Source organism: Chrysemys picta, chromosome 2 (genome assembly GCF_011386835.1).
Source record: "Chrysemys picta bellii isolate R12L10 chromosome 2, ASM1138683v2, whole genome shotgun sequence".
Classification (NCBI taxonomy): Eukaryota; Metazoa; Chordata; order Testudines; family Emydidae; genus Chrysemys; species Chrysemys picta.
In genome coordinates this window covers 47500636-47520918 of record NC_088792.1, presented here as the reverse complement: position 1 = coordinate 47520918, position 20283 = coordinate 47500636, and the positions used below count along the sequence as shown (strand labels likewise).

Genomic DNA, 20283 nt, shown 5'->3' with positions numbered 1-20283 from the left:
GCTGCTAGCTTTTGTTCTTGGTTCCCTGGAAACAGATGTTGGATCAATAAGAGATAAAATGCTTTTAAAATCACCATTTGGATGTTTTAAAACAGTGGATTCTAAGGCAGTGTTCCCACCAATTCACCATCCTTTTCAGTGGAAATGAGAATACCAGCCAATAGCAGAGTCATTACTGCCGTCTCTTGTAGACTTCAGTTTTGTATATCAGCTGAGAACTTCAAGTGCTATTTTCCAGATATGACTTACTGTATAGTCTCTTGGTGACAATAGGTTCTTCATTTTTGAGCTGTTTCAATTTAGGAATTAAATTAAATTATAATAGAGTGTAAGGAATATATATTTCAAATAAAGGAGGACAAATTGGTTAGTGTAAGCTATGAAAATTAAATTTTATCCTTGGCTTTGCCACTAACCTGCTGCGTCACCTTGAGCTAGTCACTTCACCTTTCAATGCCTCAGTTTTCTAATCTATAAAATAAGGTTAATGATACTTACCCTCTTTGTGTTCAATGGATGAAAGGAGCTGTATAAGAGGATTGGGGGAAAGCTCAAATTCTTACTGCTCAGATTCTCTTCACAAAATGTTAAGAGATGTTCAAAATTACTAGATCATTACATTTTCACTAGCTAAGTTAGATGGCTTCTTCTGCCTCTCTGTCTGTCTACATTACACTCATGAATCAATTATCAAATGCATTACTGGTGGTTAAGACAGGTTTATATGAATTTTGTATTTAAAAGAAAAGAAGCTTTTTCAAATGGCTATTAAAACTGAAGCATTTTTAGGATAGGCATAAACTTTTAAAAGTTATATGGTAATACAGACAGATTCCTCCTTCCCCCTCACTCTTTTATCTCACTTCATTTGTTTGTTTCTAAGGAGGTTAACAAGTTTTAACTGTTTCCACAAAGAACAAAAGAGGCAATTAGGAGGCGAGAGTGTGAGGGAAGAGGATTTGAGTCCAACTGGCAATAGAATGGTTTCCTCTTAAATTCTATTGCAAATTACAACTAGTCAAGTCAGGCTGATGATCAACTGTAATGGAAATGCTTTTATTGATGAATACACTTCCATGGAATGTGAAGTTAAACTTGTGGGATATTGTAACCAATTTCTGCTGTGTGACCATCTTTTCTTTTTACTTTTTGTTTTAAATTTATATATTTCAGATTCCAGATGGCCTGAGAAAGAGAATACATATAGAAATGCATGCAACGGTCAGAATTAAGTCAGTGGAATCAGTCCCTAAAATTCCAGCATCTCTTAGGTTACAACCCAAAAGGAATTTAGTGAGTTGGTGTTCTTAGTATATCATTCAGTCATTTTGCATATGTTTAAGCAATGATAGTGTTGCTCTGGTTGAGGTTTATCAGTGTTGTTTTGTTTTTTATTTGTTGGGTGATAATTTGGGAACTTCAAATCACATTAGACTAATATTTAAAATATACATTATTCCAAATGCAATTTCCCCTCGAATAAATACAATTTTATGATTTAAAGTCATATCTAAATCAGCGAGACACTTGTACCATCTGTATAAATGAAACTTTATACATAATATTACTTCATACTTCTGTATCACCTTTCATCCAAGGATTATTAATGTCAAGTAATTAAACCTCACAACACCCTTTTGTGTTTGGGAGGTATTACAATACTCATTCTACAGTGTATTGAATACAGATTTTCTGTTTTATAAAAATAAAGTGATTTGCCCAAGGTCATACAATGGTTGAGGAATAGAGCCTATAAATTCGGACACTTAGTCTCTAACCATTAGACCGGTCTCCATACGTTTTCAAATCACATCTGTCTTCTCTTTTGCTTTTCCTTCATAATTTCTCTCTCCTTCTGTTTAACACATTGGCATTTTCCATGTTCATAATGTAATTAAATATTACTCGTTTTGTGCAGGACCCTGAGCCACCTGGTGTAGGCTGTGTGTGTGTTATAAATAAAAACATTTACTCTGTAAAGTGTGTTCTGACATAGTTTTAATAAAATATCGCTATGTAGTGTAAGGGGTAAATCCTACAAACCTATATGCCTGTGAGGCATGAGAAGTTAAAGGCTACTCACATGTGTTGGTAAGGGTTTACAGGGCCGAGTCCCAAAATTATATTTGAATATTGTTGTACATAATTACATATTGCTGCATTAGAAAGCATTACATAGCAAGAGTAGTATGGTTCTCACTTCATCTTAGGACATAAGCAACATTTTCTCCTTGACAGGGTCCCACATAGATAAGACTGCCATTAAAAAATAAAAGTGATTTACAAAAGAAATATTGGACCAGATCCTCAGCTGGTGTGGATCAGTATAGTCTAGCTTTAAACCTACAAAGGCAAAGAAACCCAATGCTGAGTCTGAAACTCCTTTGAGAAGAAGCTCTTATGCTCCTCTAGCAGGCAATACCTGGGGAGAGTTTCTAAATAAGATAGTTAAGGCATATTCATACAGTTTAATGTGGTGTTTTAAGTTTTACTCTGAATTATCTTTGCTTTTTTCCTTCTGCTATAAATTTAATAGTGAAGTAAATATTTGAACCCCTCTATCCTCCCTCAACGGAGCCACACCCATTGTTCTCATTGCAAATCTATGCCAACAAAAACCTATTTAATGTCAGCTCTCACTGTCCATCAAGTGCTGCTCTTACACAAGGCAAATGTCTTCATTGGGTTAGTTCATTATGGGCAGTATGTTTGTTTTGCTGTGACACTTGTGTGGTCATTTTGCACTTTAGTTGCTCCACAAAACATATAATACTAATCTATAATAAGCACAGAGTTTTCATATGCATCTGGTGTTCTTTCTCCACAAACGGATTGAATTTTGTTTTGCCTTTTTACTATATTTTAAAATATACCATGGTTGAAATCTATCAGTTTAATAAATACAAATTTTTTCTGTAAATGGTTGATTGCAGGGTAGATGCTTGAACTAAGTAGTAATTAAACCTGAGGTTTTTGTACATAGGTGTAAAATAAATATCTTGAAGGCAGTAAACTAAAGAAATATAAAGTAATTTTATGTGATCTTATATAAATTTAATATGGAGTTCTTCCTTTCTTTCTTTTCTACTTCAGCTCAAGTGATTTTAGTTCCAAAAGGAAGCAAAGAGAAAGGTGGAAAATTAGGTGAATAATATGGTAGGATCCTCTTTTTCCTTTCTGAACAGAGCTTCCTCCCTTCCGAAAGAGATCTCTGTTGATCTCCCTTGCCTTTGAGAGGAAGGATGCTCCAGTAGTTAAGGGGCTAGCATGGCATTCAAGAGGCCCAGTTTCGATTCCTTGCTCTGCCACAGACTTCCTGTATGACCTTGGGCAAGATATTTAATTTCTTTGTACCTCCGTTCCCCATCTGTGAAATGGGTATAATAGAATTTCCCTGCCTCCCAGGTATGTTGTGAGGATAAATACATTAGCGATTGTGAGGTGTTCCAACATTATGGTAATGGGAGTCATGTCTGTATCCAACATAGATAGGTTGTGGGGATGTGACAGGACTTAGTGTTATGAATGAACAATGCCATTAGAACTTTTTCCATCTATGAGCTACCATTAGGAACAAATATATATATACTGAACCATCTATACTGAAGGGTTATCATTTGGAAAGGAACAGCCGTAATAAAGCAACCCTCCCTCTTTTTCCCCCCATTTTCCTGTTTAGCATAAAGACATAAGTGAAGATGACATAAAATCTGCTTTTAGTTCATGGTTGGAGGATACCACTACTGCTGATCTTCCCTGGATAATGACAGACACACACTGCATACAACTAGTTGTTAAAGAAGGTAAGGAAAACTATGTCTGTATTCTCTCTGTATTATGAAGCCTCCTTAGGCAACATTTCTTTTTAAAAATGGTGTTTTTATACTGAGGGACATAATAGATGCTTCCCTCCATTTAAATTGTAGATGTAAGTCAATCTTTAACAGTGATTTTAGTTTAATTCATTCATTTTAGATTACATTTATTTAAAAAATATATATATTACTGGGTTCATATTGTGCTGAAGAAAAATAGAGTTAATTTGAAATCTTGATAGTTGTTCAGTGTGTTTCCACAGGAATGGAAGAGTTTGTCCTTAGTGTAGTACATCCTTCTCACACTGAAGAAAATAAATCAGAGAATATTTTTATGTTGGATCCCAGTTTGCTGCAGAAGACAAATATACAAGTAAATATCACATAGTATCAGGTATCAAGTAACTTAAATTCTGTTACATGTGGTGAAAAATAAAATTAACGGTGTATCATATGTGTCTGTTTCAATTACAGTATTAAGTAATTTAATGTTGTAGTGCCTGTGTTCATCACCATATATGTACATCTCATGTGTTACCTTATAGCATGAGGCTTTGCTAAGACTCCACATAGTCCATAGTATTTTGGACCTAAATTCTGTAGCAATGATCAAACTCCCACTAAATTCAATGGGAGCAGAATTAGGCCAACACTGAGCAATTTTGAAAATTCTACTCTTCATATTTAATTGCCTTAAATACCTATTTCACCTTTTTTCCCCCCTTGGTACCCAAGACATTGTACTGTCTGGAACATGTGAAGTGAGGAGGTGCTAATTGTTTATTCCATCAAATGTGAGGGCTGCTTTCGATCCACACCTGTCCCAGTTCATGCCGTGCTCTTGCTCTCAAACTGCTTCTGTGTCCTCCGCCTCTCCCTTTCCCTGTAAACCCCCCCTCCCTCCCCCACACACACACATAGCCTCTTCTTATGGGGCAAGTATTCCCTTTCCTAAACTGCTTGTTGAGTCAAGATCTGAGTCTCCAATGTTAGCATACCCCTCTATTGTTGCTGGTGATGAGCTAATTTTTTTATATTGATGCAGTTGCATGACAGAAGCAGTGAAGAAAACTGTTCTGTTGCTCTGCAAACTTGTTCACTAAAAGTAAAATAGAAGTTTATCCTTATTAATGGATTATGTCCAAGATTAGTCACTTTGGAGACATGTTAGCACTAGCATCCAAATGGGCCTTATATATTATATGAAGAATTTGATTGATAACTGGGAGATAATTACCCTCTTTAGCTAGTATGAATGAAACTTTCATCTACACCATTTTATCAATATGTGAGTCTTTCATGCAAGTATAGTTTCATTAAAACATTTAGTCAGTGTTTTAGAATCATAGAAGATCAGGGTTGGAAGGGACCTCAGGAGGTCATCTAGTCCAACCCCCTGCTCAAAGCAGGGCCAATCCCCAACTAAATTCCCAAATCCCTAAATGGCCCCCTCAAGGATTGAGCTCACAACCCTGGGTTTAGCAGGCCAATGCTCAAACCACTGAGCTATCCCTTCATTTTCTTCAAACAGCTTACAAAAAGATGCAAATCAGTTTTGTACTTTTCTTTTGTAAATGTATATGTATATTTGATTTTTAAAATATTGACTTTTTCTTTTTGTTTATAGGTTCTTATACATCCTATGCCTACAAAAGCTAATGATGACAGCACACAGTCTACTATACATGATACTGACCAGATCCTTCCTTTCCACAAACTAAACAGTTTAGGGTGAGATATTTTGACAATGTCAAATATGGGAAGAAAAAAAAGAAAGCCAGATATATTAGAAAATGCACAGCTTCTGGAAAACTAAACTAGCTGTTAAAAATTCTGTGAAAAATGTAACTAGACATCTCTTTGGACTGGGTCAGGCTGACACAATACTTGGGACCTGATCATGTAATCACTTACTTATTTACACCTTTATTTTGCTCTTGTGAGTAGCCTTATTGTAGTCAATGGGATTACTTACACAGCTGAAGTGATGTACATTCTAAGTGTTTGCAGGATCGGCTCCTTGGATGAGATGCCTTGAAGGACAACCTACTTTGACAAAGTCAGACCTGAAAATTATAGGAGAGTGGCAGAAAGCAGTTATATCAGCCCTAGAAAGGTGAAGGCCCTTTTCCTTATGAACTGAAAAGAGGTTCCGACAGACTAAGTAGACACACCTGAGTCCAATGACCTTTAAAAATCCCACTTCTGGTGAGAGAGGAAGAAGGGATGAGAAACAAGCTGCAGCAGGGAGAAAAGGCTTCTCCTGGGTGGAAGGCTGCTCGCCTCCCTATAAGGGAAATGATCTAGTTAGCTGCTGTTTGTGGAAAGACTGGCATCCAGAAACCAGCGTAATAAGACAACACACAAGAGAGGGGCAGGGAAAGGCATTCCTTTTTGTGTTATGAATTTGGGATTTTGTTTGGCTTACGAGAACTACTTGGGCCTACCCAATATTGAAAAATAAACCAGCTTGAAAAATTAAAAGTCTCTGGAAGGAGATGCCTTGCCATGCTATGTACTCCCAGAAGCTGTGTTGATAATTCACTAGGTGGCGCTCTTCCCTCAATCTGTACCAAACCGGACCTCGCTAGTGTTAAGGGGTACTATACTGCTAGATGTTTCTTTTTTGTTGTTGTTATGTATTTTCTTTAAGTTGAAATCTAAAACTGCTATCTTTGTGGATCTTAAAGGCGTGCTGTCAGGTTAAAAGTGACCTACAGTTTAGGAAAGGAGGTGAATAAAAGTAGCTTTAAGTCAATTTTGTATTTCCCTAATTCTGGCCCAGGTCAAGGACCTACGTTGTCCCTAGGCTGCTCTGAGTTACGCCAGCTTGTAATAGCTTTCTATAGGCTATTACACCAATGTATAATAGCCAAAGTGTATTGCGCTCTGGCTATACCCTCTCCTGACCACACCCTTGGACACATCTCCTATGCCTGGACACATCCTCTATGCTAGAATAGGGAAGGCGGCTGGTGCAGAGCTTTTACAATAGTTCTTCACTGGTTGGAAAACCACGTGTGATGGGGATATTTTGCAAGGGCTAGCTATGCCCCTTTATGCCACTTGTGTAGTGTAGAAGTTCATGGCATCTAATTGAAGGGGGCCATAGATTTTCTTGAACATCTGAAGCACTTAGGGTTTTTCAGTATGTATGGAAAGCATGCTATTAAAATGCAAGTAGTTATTATTACCTAGATTGAGTGTACTGAGACAGCTGTAGCTTGTTTAATGTTTTATTTGGTTTGCCTTACTTTGCAGAGGAGTGGGTAAACTAGGAACATCCACCTTTGAGCACATAACCCACAGCCTCTTGGGACGTCCTTTATCTCAAAAGCTAGCTACCATAGCTGTGGGACTGCGCAGTGGAGCTGTCCTGCTCACAGGAACAAAGGTGCATTTCTACAACTCTCCTTATCTGTATGCCAAAATAGTTTTCTTGCACTAACTTAATTTTAATACTCCAAACAGGCATTGTAAACCTGTTTCTTTTCTGCTACAAGGAATCAGAGAATAGAATTGAAAAAGAGCTGTTGGATTAACTAATCCACCTCCCCTGCCAATGCAGCATCATTTCCTCTGTTATATTTTAGTGTTTTTTACCATCTAAGTTTTAAATGCCCCTAACACTGGAGCGTCCATCATTTACCTTGGAAGATTATTCCACACTGTGTTTTTACCCTTCAAATATGTGTAGATACTTATGCCTCAACATTATTTAACATTTATTTTTAAATTATTTGAATTCAGAAAAAAATCATAATTTTTCCCCCTAAACACTTCACACATTTGACTCTCAGTGATTCTCCTGTTATATTTCCCATGTTGTTTAATGGCAAATCCTGAACCCTTTAAAATCTGTGAGAATTTTATCACTGATTTCAGTGGGATCAGAACTGGGCCCGTACTAGGTACTACTATTGACAAGGAATGAAAATCACCCTCTATACAACCAGCCATCTATTTAGCATCTGTGTTTCCTGAGGAATAGTCCACAGAAGCAAAGAAAGAAGTAGTTTCTGTTACTCTGGATGTTGTTTTAGAAGACTACCCAACATTTATTTTGTAGGGAAGTGGAAAGTCAACATTAGCGAAGGCCATCTGCAAAGAAGCCTTTGATAGATTGGATGCTCATGTGGAAGTAATTGACTGTAAGGCTTTAAGAGGTATGACTATGATCATAGTTTTTCACTCAAACATTTGTTATAATGATAGGGAAGCATTCAGGGCTTATCATTTTATTATGTTCAAATTATCTACAGTATTATAAAACTTTGATCTAGCTATTTATTTGGGCTGCGTGGCTTTTCTTTAAAATGTTTTGTATTGTTTCTATAATGCAATTTGGTGCCTGGCAGTAAGCACCTTTATAAATTCATTGCATTGTGCTAGTTCCATCATTTAAGCTTATTCAGAATGTACACTTTTCTAATTTTTTGTGCTTCTTCAAGTAGTGTCCCTGTGGGTGCTCCACTTGAGGTGTGCATCCACCTTCAGTATGAGATTTTCATCAGTAATGTCCATTCAGCAAAAGGCATATAGGGCTGCAAGAGATGAACCGCCCTCTGTTCCTTCTCGACCACTCACCTGAGACAGTGCGTCCAATAGCATTCATTTACAATTCTGCCTGTTAACTAGTTTCTAGTCCATTTTTATTCTTTGGTAGATAAATGAAGCCTGTTTTGTCTTTGGGGTATGCTGGACAGAGGCAGAGAAGACTCTAACTAGGAGATCTGTGAAATCTCCTCAGAGAGAATTCTCCTCTAAAAGACCTATCATACCAGAAACTTTGTGCCCTTCAAAGGTTTCTGCGGCGGCTTCAAGCAGTCCTGGTACTGAGGCTTCCAGATTGAGCTTGAGCTTGTCTAAGTCTCAGCTTGTCTTAAGTCTTGCCCCAGTGCCCAATGTACCGTTGAAGCATGATCAGAGTACTAGAGATAAAGACTTTGCACCTAAGAAGCCGGAACCATCCACACCAACTGTGCATCAGTATCTTGACCAACAGTTCAGCCAACATCAGTGCCTCAGCTTTCTACGTCTGGAGCTCACCAAGTCTTTACACAAGCCTACCCAGTACTGCAGGAGTTCAGATTCTCCAGGGATTTAATTTGTCTCAGATGAGCCTGAGACTCCTCTGGTGAGCTCGTTTAGACTCCAAGTACCACAGCCTGCATTATCTTTGATACCCCACCTTTCACCAGTACCTTATGATTCCCCAGTACCCACACAGCCAGACAAGCAGATGATCACTCCACTGTCATCTGCTCTGCTGTCACACTATGTAGACGAGAGCTCTTCAGACTGTCAAATATCAGCTCAGAGCTTTCATGTCTATTTACCCAAACTGATTCTTCTGAAGATGTTCAGTATAGGGACATTTGACTGCCTTCATGGTGTCAACTGATTCAACACCCTCCCTGGATAACATCGTCCTGGATAACTCCCCCATTTCTTTATAGATCACTTCCATGGCCAAACGGGAACCTTTGGGCATTATATCACCAGCAATTTTCTAAGGCACCTAACACTCATGCGGAACATCAGAGACAGTGTTCCCTGCCCCCATCCATCCCTCTTTAGCAATTCCTCCTGCAGGAGGAAACATTTGAGGAGCAAGAAAGGAGGGATGAGGAGGAGGCTACTCCTCAGGCAAATATTTTATCATTCTCTCCAGGTGAAGCAGTTATGCTTCCTCCATCTAACACGGATGACTTCAAACAGTTCCAGAACTGGATGAAGAGAGTGACAGATGCGCTCTGAATTCCAATAGAAAAAGTCCAAGAAACCCAGCATAAATTATGGGACATTCTACGTACACCATCTGTATCACAGGTGGCCCTGCCTGTGCATGAGGTGCTGTTGGAACTGCCAAAACAATTTGGCAAACTCTTGCCACTGCCATCCCAACAGCTAAAAGGGTGAATTAAAAAATACCATGTCCTGGCTAGGGGCTCGGAATTTGTATTTTCTCACCCCACCCCCAACTCCCTAATTGCAGATGCAATCAGTGAACAGAACAGGCACACCATTGAAAGGCTACCCTAGATAACAAGGACCAAAAGCATTTAGATGTGTTTGTTCACAAGAATTACTCGTCTGCCACTCTGCAGTTTAGAAATGTGAATAATCAGGTGATACTCACGAAGTATAATCACATAAACTCTATTAAATCTATATAAAGTCTTTTACAGAGCATCTCCCCAGAAACACAGGCAGCAATTTCAGGCTATCATTAATGAGCGGTATCACTTGGCCAGGATGACTTTACAGGCTTCTGTTGATGCAACTGACATGGCAGCTCATTCCATCTACACAGCTATGGTGGCTGCAATCCTCCGGTTTCCCATGTGACATCCAAGACACTGTAAAGGACCTCCCTTTTAATTGCCTCAAATTATTCAGTGAGACCATGGAGGAGTCCGTACGTTCCTTGAAGTATTCTAGGGCAACACTTGACTTGTTGGATATGTGCACCTCCAAACAAAAGGAGGTTCAGTAGGTCCCAAACAGCTCAAGGGTACAACCTATCCCAGTTTTCCACCTGAGTACCTGAGCCATCTGAGAAGGAACCCAGACTGCAGAAAGGAAAACCCTACACAGCTACCGGCCTGTTGACGCAACAAACGTCATCTGTGAAACATTCCTTCTGATGCGTTGGTTGAGGACCATGACATTCCCACAATCTGGACCAGATGCCACACCATCCTCCCCAGTCTATCCTTCCACCTTTGGGGGTTGTCTCTTCCATTTCTACCGTTCATGGGAGAAGTTTATTTCCAACAGATGGGTACTGGAAAAAGTTCAAACCTTAGTTTTAGCACCATCTCTATTTGCAAGGCTTGGTCTTCAGCTCAGCACCACAACGTCCTTCTTCCTACCAGTACAGCAGCTAGAGGTTATTGGAGTCACTCTAATGCTACAGCATCTAGAGCCTGTCTACAAGGAGCAGATTCCTCACCCTGACAAAACTAATTGCATGAGTTCAACTAAGTCCTCAAGTCACTGCTTCAGGCCATGGCAGTGTTCACCTTTGTCACCTTATATGCCTGCTTGCATCTGCACTGCTTCCAATCCTGGCTCAGGTCAGTCGATATCCCCAACAGGGACAGTATGAACAAGTTTAGCTCTGCCCCTCAAAGTGTGTTAGTCTCCCTTAACTGGTGGAAGAATCCGGACAAGGTGTGTTCAGGGGTTCCTTTTGTGGAAGCAGAGAAAGAACTGACAGGAAGGGGATGCAATGCATGACAGTTCTTTCTCTGCTTCCACACTTTCAAACATTGTCCTCTTGCCGTTACAATTGTTTTGGACACGTTCCTCTTCATATAGAGAGTTCACCTACAGGATCACACTGTACAGAGAAGGTGGACCACACAGGAATCCACCATTCACATCAACATTCTATACCCAATGACCTTAGTAGACACTTCACGTGGGATCACACATGGAAACTCGACAAATCCATACTCAGACAGATATTTCTCTCACCTGGGGTTTTCCAGCAATAGATCCCTTTGCCATTGTTGCCAGCTGAAGATTCATGAACTTCTGCTCAAAGGGAGGTCTGGGTCATCATTCCTGGGAGGATGACTTTCTCCGCTCATGGTCGAAGAACCTTCTATATGTCTTTCCTCCAATGCTGCTAATCCTCAGGGACCTGAATAAAATCAGACAGGACAGAGCCACAGGCATTTTGATTGCACCAACCTGGCCAAGATAAGTATGGTTCCCTTATCTCCTTCACCGCTCCTCTCGACTGGCTATCAATCTACCATTGATGTCTAGCCTTCTCATGTGGGACAAAGGGAACATTCTTCACCCCATCTCAAAACTCTGACTCAAAGCCTGGTACATGGATGGTTGTCAGAGATAGAGCTCTCCTGTTCCAGGGAGGTGCAGGAGGTCCTGCTCAACAGTAGAAAGGAATCCACCAGGAAAACTTACCTTCAGAAATGAAAAAGATTTACCATTGGTGCACTCAGCAACACCTGTCTCCTATGGATTTTCCCATCTTGGAAGTTTTAGAATACTTTAGAGTACCCCGAAGAAAGGGAGGTCTCTCCTTGAGCTCCACTGAAGTCCATCTGGCAGCCACCACAGTGTTTCATTTGCCTGTAGAAGAGTCCTATGTGTTTGCTCACCTTGCAACTTCTGGGTTTATCAAATAGTTATCAAACCTTTTCCCACATGTCAGGGAGCCCACCCCAACCTGGATCTTGAACCTAGCTCTCAATTTGACAAAACCTCCCTTTAAACCAACAGCTACCGGTATGCTTTTACACCTTTCTAGGAAAATGCCTTTGTGAGCAAGGGGCTTCAATGGCTGACCCTTCTGTACTGTTTTCTTCAAAGATGACGTGTTCCTCAGACTTTCATATAAATTGGACTATTCATCTCCCCATATTTTATCCTAAACCCCATCAAACTAGGGAAGATGCTGCCCTCCATACTTTGGGATATTAGGAAAATAATGACATGCTATTTGGACAGGACTAAACCTTTTTTGAACTTCTCTGAGGCTATTTGTATCTTTTGCAGACTGAGCTTAAGGTACACCAGTGTTTACCGAGAGACTTTCTAACTGGGTTTCCACCTGTATTTTCTAATGCTAGGAAGTCACTAACATGCCATGCCTACTCATAATTAAGGCTATGTTTTAGTCACAGGTATTTTTAGTAAAAGTCACAGACAAGTCACAGGTAGTAAAAAAAAAAAAATTCACAGCCCGTGACCTGTCCATGACTTTCACTAAAAATACTCATGACTAAAACTTGAGGCGGGAGCTGGGACCCCTGCTGGTTCCCGGCCAATGGAAGCTGCGGGAGCGGTGCCTGCAGGCAGAGGCAGTGACCACACCTCCACCTAGCCGCTGAGTGAGGGGTATGTCCAGGTAAGTGCTGCCCAGAGCCCACCTCACCTCGTCCCGTGCCCCAATCCTGCCCCCTCCCACACCCAAAGACTGAAGTTCCCATCTCCTTCAGGGGGTACTGCTCAGGAGTCACCTCGAGTGGCGCAGTCATAGGGATGCTACTCGAAGAAGGAGAGGTTGCTTACCCTGGACAGTAGCTAGAGTTCTTTGAGATATGTGTCCCTATGGACGCTCCACTATTCACTCTCCATTCCCTCTGCTTCATAGCCCTGGTCTACACTACGAGTTTAGGTCGAATTTAGCAGCGTTAGATCGATTTAACCCTGCACCCGTCCACACGACGAAACCATTTTTGTCGACTTAAAGGGCTCTTAAAATCGATTTCTGTACTCCTCCCAGACGCGGGGATTAGTGCTGAAATCGACATCACCAGGTCAAATTTGGGGTAGTGTGGACGCAATTCGACAGTATTGGCCTCCAGGAGCTATCCCAGAGTGCTCCATTGTGACCGCTCTGGACAGCACATTGAACTCAGATGCACTAGCCAGGTACACAGGAAAAGCCCTAGGAACTTTTGAATTTTATTTCCTGTTTGGCCAGCGTGGCGAACTCCGCAGCACAGGTGACCATGCAGTCCCCCCAGAATGTTTCTATGCCCCCCCATCATCTCTATCTCTGAGGTTACCGCAGATTAGAAGGCGAAAAAAACGCACTTGCAATGACATGTTTTCCGAGCTCATGCAGTCCTCCCACACTGATAGGGCACAGCGTAATGCATGGAGGCATTCAGTGGCAGAGGCCAGGAAAGAATTGCTATGTTTGCTTAACGGCAAAAGTATCATGCCTCGCTAGTGATCCTGTCCGAGCCAGGTCGCTGTGTCACATGCACTCCGCGCTGTGTCAGCCTTTGGCGGGCATGACTGCTTTGTGAGCAGGGAGTCCATAGATATAGACATTGCATTAGGTAGCTTCTGTAGCTAGAGAAAACATTCCTATGCATTCGTCAAAGTCTGTGGCAAAAAAAGAGAAGCCCCATAGTGTAGTGGTTATCACGTTCACCTATCACATGAAAGCCCTGTAGTGTAGTGGTGATCACGTTCACCTAACACGCGAAATGTCCCCGGTTTGAAACCGGGCGGAAACAGGTCACTGTTCCTTTTTCTGACTCCCCTCCTGCATTTTTAGTCTTAGAACGGACTGCACTGTGAAATTTTACTTTGAATTATATCAATTATGAGTTAAATAACACGGAAGCTCTCTCTAAGTTATAGTCCTGGATTCCTTACCCTTTCAGCTGCTCTGATAAATTAACATTTTTGTTGGGGGCGGGGGGAAATTTTCATTAAGCCTTTTATAGGGACTAAATGTTATCTAGGTCTCTGAAATAATCTTAACATGGCCCATAGAGTGCAATCCTTCATTCTGGATTTGTCATTCCACAAGTTGAACTGCTCCTTACTACTGTCCAGGCTTCATGAGCCATGGGAGCAAGGGGCAGGCTGGGGTAGGTGCGACCGCGCGGTAATGCTGGCTGGGAGAGCAGCCTGAGGAAGAAGCCTCCAGCTCGCATGATATTCCAGGTAGGACTGAATCTCCATGAGACGAAACTTAAAGAAGAGAATGACCTGGAGTCACTCCCATTCAGTGCTCTAAGAGGAGGATAGCCATGTCTGTCCAGGCACCCCTGATCGACCTCACCGAGGTCTGCTCGCTGAGCGAGGCTGAGCAGGACTCCGTCTGGCAAGAGCCGGCGAACGGAGCCCCAGACCAGCAGCGGGCTGAGCCGCTCAGCTCGCTGCCGGTCTGGGGCTCGATCCACCGGCCCCACTCAGCCCACTGCTTGCCTGGGGTTCCCATCGTCCAGGCAGGAAGCGGGCTGAGCGGGTCTGGCAGACGGGACCCCAGAAAAAAGGCGCGAAACGATTGTCTGCCGTTGCTTTCACAGAAGGAGGGAGGGAGGGGGGCCTGACGACATGAACCCAAAACCACCCGTGACAAAGTTTTTGCCCCATCAGGCATTGGGAGCTTAACCCAGAATTCCAATGGGCTGCGGAGACTGCAGGAACTGTGGGATAGCTACCACACTGCATCACTCTGTAAGTCGATGCTAGCTGTGGTAGTGAGGACGCACTCCGCCGACTTAATGCGCTTAGTGTGGACATACGCAACGGCCTGTATAAAATCGAATTCTAAAAAATCAACTTCTATAAAATCGACCTAATTTCATAGTGTAGACATACCCATAGTCTTTTATCTCTGTGGGACTTTGTAATGGAGAAGGAACTGAAGGCGGTTCATCTGTTGCAGTCGCATATGCCCTTGGTATAGGGCACAAGGCTAACTATGGCACATAAATGAACTGAACAGAAACTGCTGCCAAAAATTTCCAAGTGAAGTCACATGTGCAGCTCAAGTGGAGCACGCCTAGAGACACACATCTTGAAGAACTCCAGCTACTGTACAGGGTAAGCAACATCTCCTTCCCAGAATTCAACCACAACCTACCTCAATGTTTAGTCCCCATTACTATGAAATAAAGAAAGAAAGTGCAAATTGGACTGTGTATTTTTCTCTGTGCTGAATGGAACAAAAGTAGTTGAATATAATTATATCTATACTCTTTTTCTCATGGAACAGGTGAAAGTATATCAAATTAGTGAGAACTAATTATTTTTTGTATGTTAAGGAATGTACAAACTTAACATTGTATAGAATAGCCTTTAGTTTCTAATTTCAAGTTTGGTCTAGAAATTTTAATATTTTTACAAATTTTATAGATCTAATGTAAATTACTTTGTCCATCTGATGAAAAATCACTTTTTAAAAAAGCAAACATTTAAAATAAATATTCTTTATATATAGTTTCATTGGAAAACCAGGAATGGTGAATTTTAAAACCTGCCATTCTTCTGAAGGTATTGTTAAATTTTCAGTGCTTGCTGAACTAGAGTAGTATTGACAATTTCTAATTGTTGTATGTACCAACAACTTCTTGATCTCAGATTGTGCTAGTTGTCTTTGTTGACATTCAGGTTCTCTTGTGAGTTCAAAAGTACTTAGGTGCAACATAAAGGGTAGGAGGGCAAATGTGGCTTTTTGCCACTTTTCCACTGACCATCCTTTCCTTGTAATCCTGGGCTTTATATAGTTCTGAAGCTGTTCTAGTTTACTCTGATGTTGTATAAACTAAAGATCCGGTTGTGTTGGATGTCTGTGTCTGGCCATTCCCCCTTCTGCCCCCGGCATGATCCCTATTCCAGGGGTGGAGGCGAGCATTCATATAGAACTGGCATAGCCAGCTGAAAGTTCCTCCCATAAAGGAGAATCTTTAGCTGCCCATTTAGAGTCATTTTAAGGCCCTTTGCATTGCCAGCACAAATTTTAACTTTTTCATGCTGTGTTTTGATACTAAGATTGTATTTTTGTTTTAGGAAAAAGATTAGAAAACATACGAAAAAAAGTGGAGGAAGTTTTTCTAGAGGCAGCATGGAGACAGCCATCCATTCTTCTGATGGATGATCTTGATCACATTGTTGGAGTTCCTTCTACACCAGAGCATGAGAACAGCCCTGAAGCAGTTCAGAGCTATAGACTTGCACATGGTAATGCTATGCTAGAAGCTTCTGGGTAATTTTTTCCTGTTGCTTCTTATGTGCCTGGATAAAAATGTATTGTAATTTAGAATTTCTTGTACCTGAATGACAGTTGTCTGGACAGTTCTATTTTCACCATCCCTACTTCTGGATCATTTAGCATTCTATGTTGTTCACATCTCAGATAAACTGCCACAGTTTACAAGTTCCAGATGAATTTTGAACCAGTTTTAATATAGATTATTATGCATAAGTAGCATTTTTTTTAACTGAATGTGTACCTTTCTTATCTACTTGGTGCACTTCATTGTGTGCAAGTCATCGGTTATTTTATTTAAATTTTTCCAAACCCTAGCCTTTAAGGGACGAACTGGACAATGCATCCTCCATACGATCTTTTTCTCTGAAGTGCAGCCAACATTAAAATCTCTCCACATAAACATTTTCAGTACAAGAGACTGAAATAACATAATATGAAATAATCAAGATCAATGTATTTTATTATTTTAACTGTGTTAAATTATGCCCTGGTAGGATTTAAGCTATAACAGATCTTCAATTTTCTAAGCAGTGTCAAAGGGAGATTGCAACTTTTTAAATTAAATTCCTTTTGTGGTTTCTGGAATTCACAGTGAGATTACATTTTCAAAAATGTTCACCTAAATTACAAAATGGGTAGTTGTATGTACAACTTCAATGTCTTAGTGCTTCATTTTTGTTTTATGCACACAACCTTGATACACAGTTTTAAAAGTTAGCATAAATGATCTGCCTTACTTATACACTTTATTTTTGTACATGACATCTAGAGATCTAAGTAGTTCAAAACTGCTGTTTATCCTAAACTCTTAGTACAATGGCTTGGCACACAATACAGTTCAACATCTTAGTATTGTGCTAAGTCATACAATAAACTATCTAAAGTATATTATTATTTCAACTTTTTCCTGACTACGCTGCAGAGTTGGGATTATAGCTTTCTGCATTTTATTCATACCAGATACAACAGCAGAATTCACAATAGAGAAAATCATCTTTAATATCACAGGGTAGATCTCATCAATAACTATACAAGTTTAGTTCTAGGCAAAGCATTTCTGACAGTGTTTCCTTGTTGGAGTAGACTGTGCCTTGAAAAATAAATGCATTTGTTTAGATGATAACAGTTCTATAATACATTACAGAAAAGTTAGTGTAGTACTTGGTGTTATATAATATCTCTAGTACTGTAAAAATACTCAGCATTAATAAATGTATGAAACTTATAATCTTTTATTACTCATGAAACAATGTCTTCTATATCTAGTTTTGAAAGATGTGATAAAAGAAGTTATTTCCATGGGCAGTTTGATTGCATTAATTGCCACAAGCCAGTCTGAACATTCTCTGCATCCTTCCCTTGTTTCTGGTCAAGGAACTCATATATTTCAATGCTTCAAACATATCCAGCCTCCAGATCAGGTAAATGCAATAACTGAATAACTTGGTCAAAATGTTGGTTGTGACTTCCCTACAGCCTCAGATGCTGCACCAAAAAGGTAACAAAAAAGGATAGTTTGCTGCTGAAGTTGAGATAAAACAAAACCAAAACCACAACACTATTGGGGGATTTTAAGAGGTCTTTTGTGATATTAAATAGCATATAACTTTTCTATCTGTTATCTTCAGGGTTCCTTTTTGGGAAAAAAACAGAGAGTTATGCCTAGTGGTGAGTCTGTCTCCCACCACCCAAATTAACAGACCCTTCACCATAATGTATACTTTCCCAAATTGTATTTGGGTTGTAAAATATTTAAAGGGTACTAGTTTGTTTTAATTCAAAAATTGGTTTAATTAATATATCCTTCTACTCTTAAAAATAGACTGTATTGAAACGGTACAAAAGAAATGGCAACCAATGTATTAAATATAGTGTACTCTAAGGAAAAATAAAAAGATTTGCATTTTGTACTAGTGTGTAAGAGAATGCCCACAACACCTTGGAATCGTACCCAAGTTTATGGTGCTTATTGTTCTCCTGTCATAAATGAGCCATTTAAAAAATCAAGGACTGCAGTCAGATCTCTGACTTGTGCTGACTTGTGACAGAAGAAAAGACTTCCCCTGAAAAACTATGTTGTATGACAACTCTGTAATCTGAAATTACCCAGACTTGTTTTTTAACCAGTGTCCAAATACAAATGAAAATTTCCAGTATAGGCCTTATTCTACAAGGTAGTTGAGGGTACTCAGCGCCTCTCAGGATCAGGCCCTTTATACCTGTGTGATTTGGTCTGTTTGTTCCTAGGATTTCTCATTCTTCATTTCTGATTTGGAATTTATTCCAGTGCTTGTGATGCAGATATGACTGGGATAGAATAGAAAGATTGATTTCTGAAATGATCATTGCTGGGCTAGAGGTTACAGTGGTCAATTGGTCATTTAGAATTGTAAAGCTGGTGAACTCTTAGGAAAGGTCAGATTAAAATAATCAATTTTTCTTCAATTTGTGTTAGTATTTTTTATATATTAGTCACAAAACTCCTATGTTGAATGAAATGTTGGTAACTTTTCATTATCTGAAACATTTGAGTCTTCTAAGCTTAAGATAATAATTCATATCTGGATAAAACTATGTATAAATTCACTGTATATTTTTATTTTTCAGGAGCAAAGATGTGAATTACTGCATTCCATAATAGAAAATAAATTGAACTCCAAAATAAACAGATTCTATGATCTTGATCTCCAGCATATTGCAAAGGAAACAGAAGGGTTTATAGCTAGAGATTTTACAATGCTAGTGGATCGTGCCATACACTCCTGTGTTTCTAATAAGGGAGCGTGCAACAAGGAAGGTATGTGATAGTCACCAAATCTCTACTTTGTTTTAGTTGTACCATATGGCACATGCTTGCAATAATACAAAAGCAAGTAAAACTGTCTCTATATTTTACATTTAAAATGCATTTAACTGTTATTTAGAAAGTTTTGTTGTCTTGATATCATATGCATATATTCTTTTTTTCCCCCACCATAAGGCTAAATTGATTTTAACTGGAGTTTCTTTTGTTCCTGGGGGGTTTTTTTTCAACAGACTTGAATCTGTCAACCTTGGACTTTCAAAAAGCTTTAAAAGATTTTACTCCTTCATCTCTGAGAAATGTTAACCTACACAAACCTAAAGACTTGGGCTGGGACAGGATTGGTGGCTTAAAGGATGTACAGCAAATACTCATGGATACCATCCAGTTACCCACAAAGGTACCCTTTTCTTTTAAACCAGGAACAAATGCTTCAGTACTTTACAAACCATTGTGTTTCTGGAACTCTGATTAACAATTTTACTTTGTGGAACAGCTACTCTTAGAAAAAATGGACTCTTACAGGTACAGCACAGAACTTGCAATCCTAGTAGAGGGAAGACTAAGGTGCCTTTAAGACATTTTTGCACCCTTCCTTACCTGAGATGTTCTGAAGGCTTGAGAGGCCTAGAGAACATAACATAGGCATTCCAAGCCTATGGGCCGTAGCGCTGCCCAGAAGCTCTGCAGTATTGCAGCCTTGACCTGGACACATTCCTCCCAACCCCAGGCTTGTCTTCAACTCCTTAGCTTGTAAGTTGGTCCTGAGAAGGTAACATTATTACAGCTATCTTCTGCAGTGCCTGAACCAGAGGACTCTTCCCTTAGCTGGTTATGGAGCTTTTTAGTACCCTTTTACATCAGCCTGGCTCTCTTACCCAATGTAGAGGTACCAGAGTAAAGGTGAGAAACTCACCATAGAGCTTTTCAAAGAAATGGTTTTGAACTTTTTATAATAGGCTACTTTAATATAACCCAATTATATAATTATAATATAACTGATAATATCAGTTGAGATGAGCCCTTCTGGTCATAATGTGGATGAAGTAAGTAATCTCACAAGAATATCCATATAAAGAAACACTCGTCAGAAGCCAATTATTACATTATGTTTCCAAATAAGTAATTATTTGGAAATAGGTATTACTCTTGATGACTCTGTATTT

At 39.9% G+C, this 20283-nt stretch overlaps 1 protein-coding gene across 4 annotated transcripts in view; it reads left to right on the top strand.

Moving 5' to 3' along the window:
- PEX1 (peroxisomal biogenesis factor 1) overlaps positions 1-20283 on the top strand; it is a 54170-nt gene that overhangs the window by 13693 nt on the left and 20194 nt on the right. For 2 of the 4 annotated variants that reach the window (XM_008163454.4, XM_008163456.4), the window contains exons 6-15: positions 1174-1293; positions 3680-3803; positions 4079-4188; positions 5443-5546; positions 7077-7209; positions 7885-7981; positions 16113-16283; positions 17581-17735; positions 18922-19111; positions 19351-19517. In XM_008163454.4, the coding sequence (XP_008161676.2) occupies positions 1174-1293; positions 3680-3803; positions 4079-4188; positions 5443-5546; positions 7077-7209; positions 7885-7981; positions 16113-16283; positions 17581-17735; positions 18922-19111; positions 19351-19517 (1371 nt within the window). Of the gene's footprint in view, positions 1-1173; positions 1294-3679; positions 3804-4057; positions 4189-5442; positions 5547-7076; positions 7210-7884; positions 7982-16112; positions 16284-17580; positions 17736-18921; positions 19112-19350; positions 19518-20283 lie in introns of all 4 variants that reach the window. The other 2 variants (XM_008163453.4, XM_008163455.4) reach the window with 1 other exon arrangement.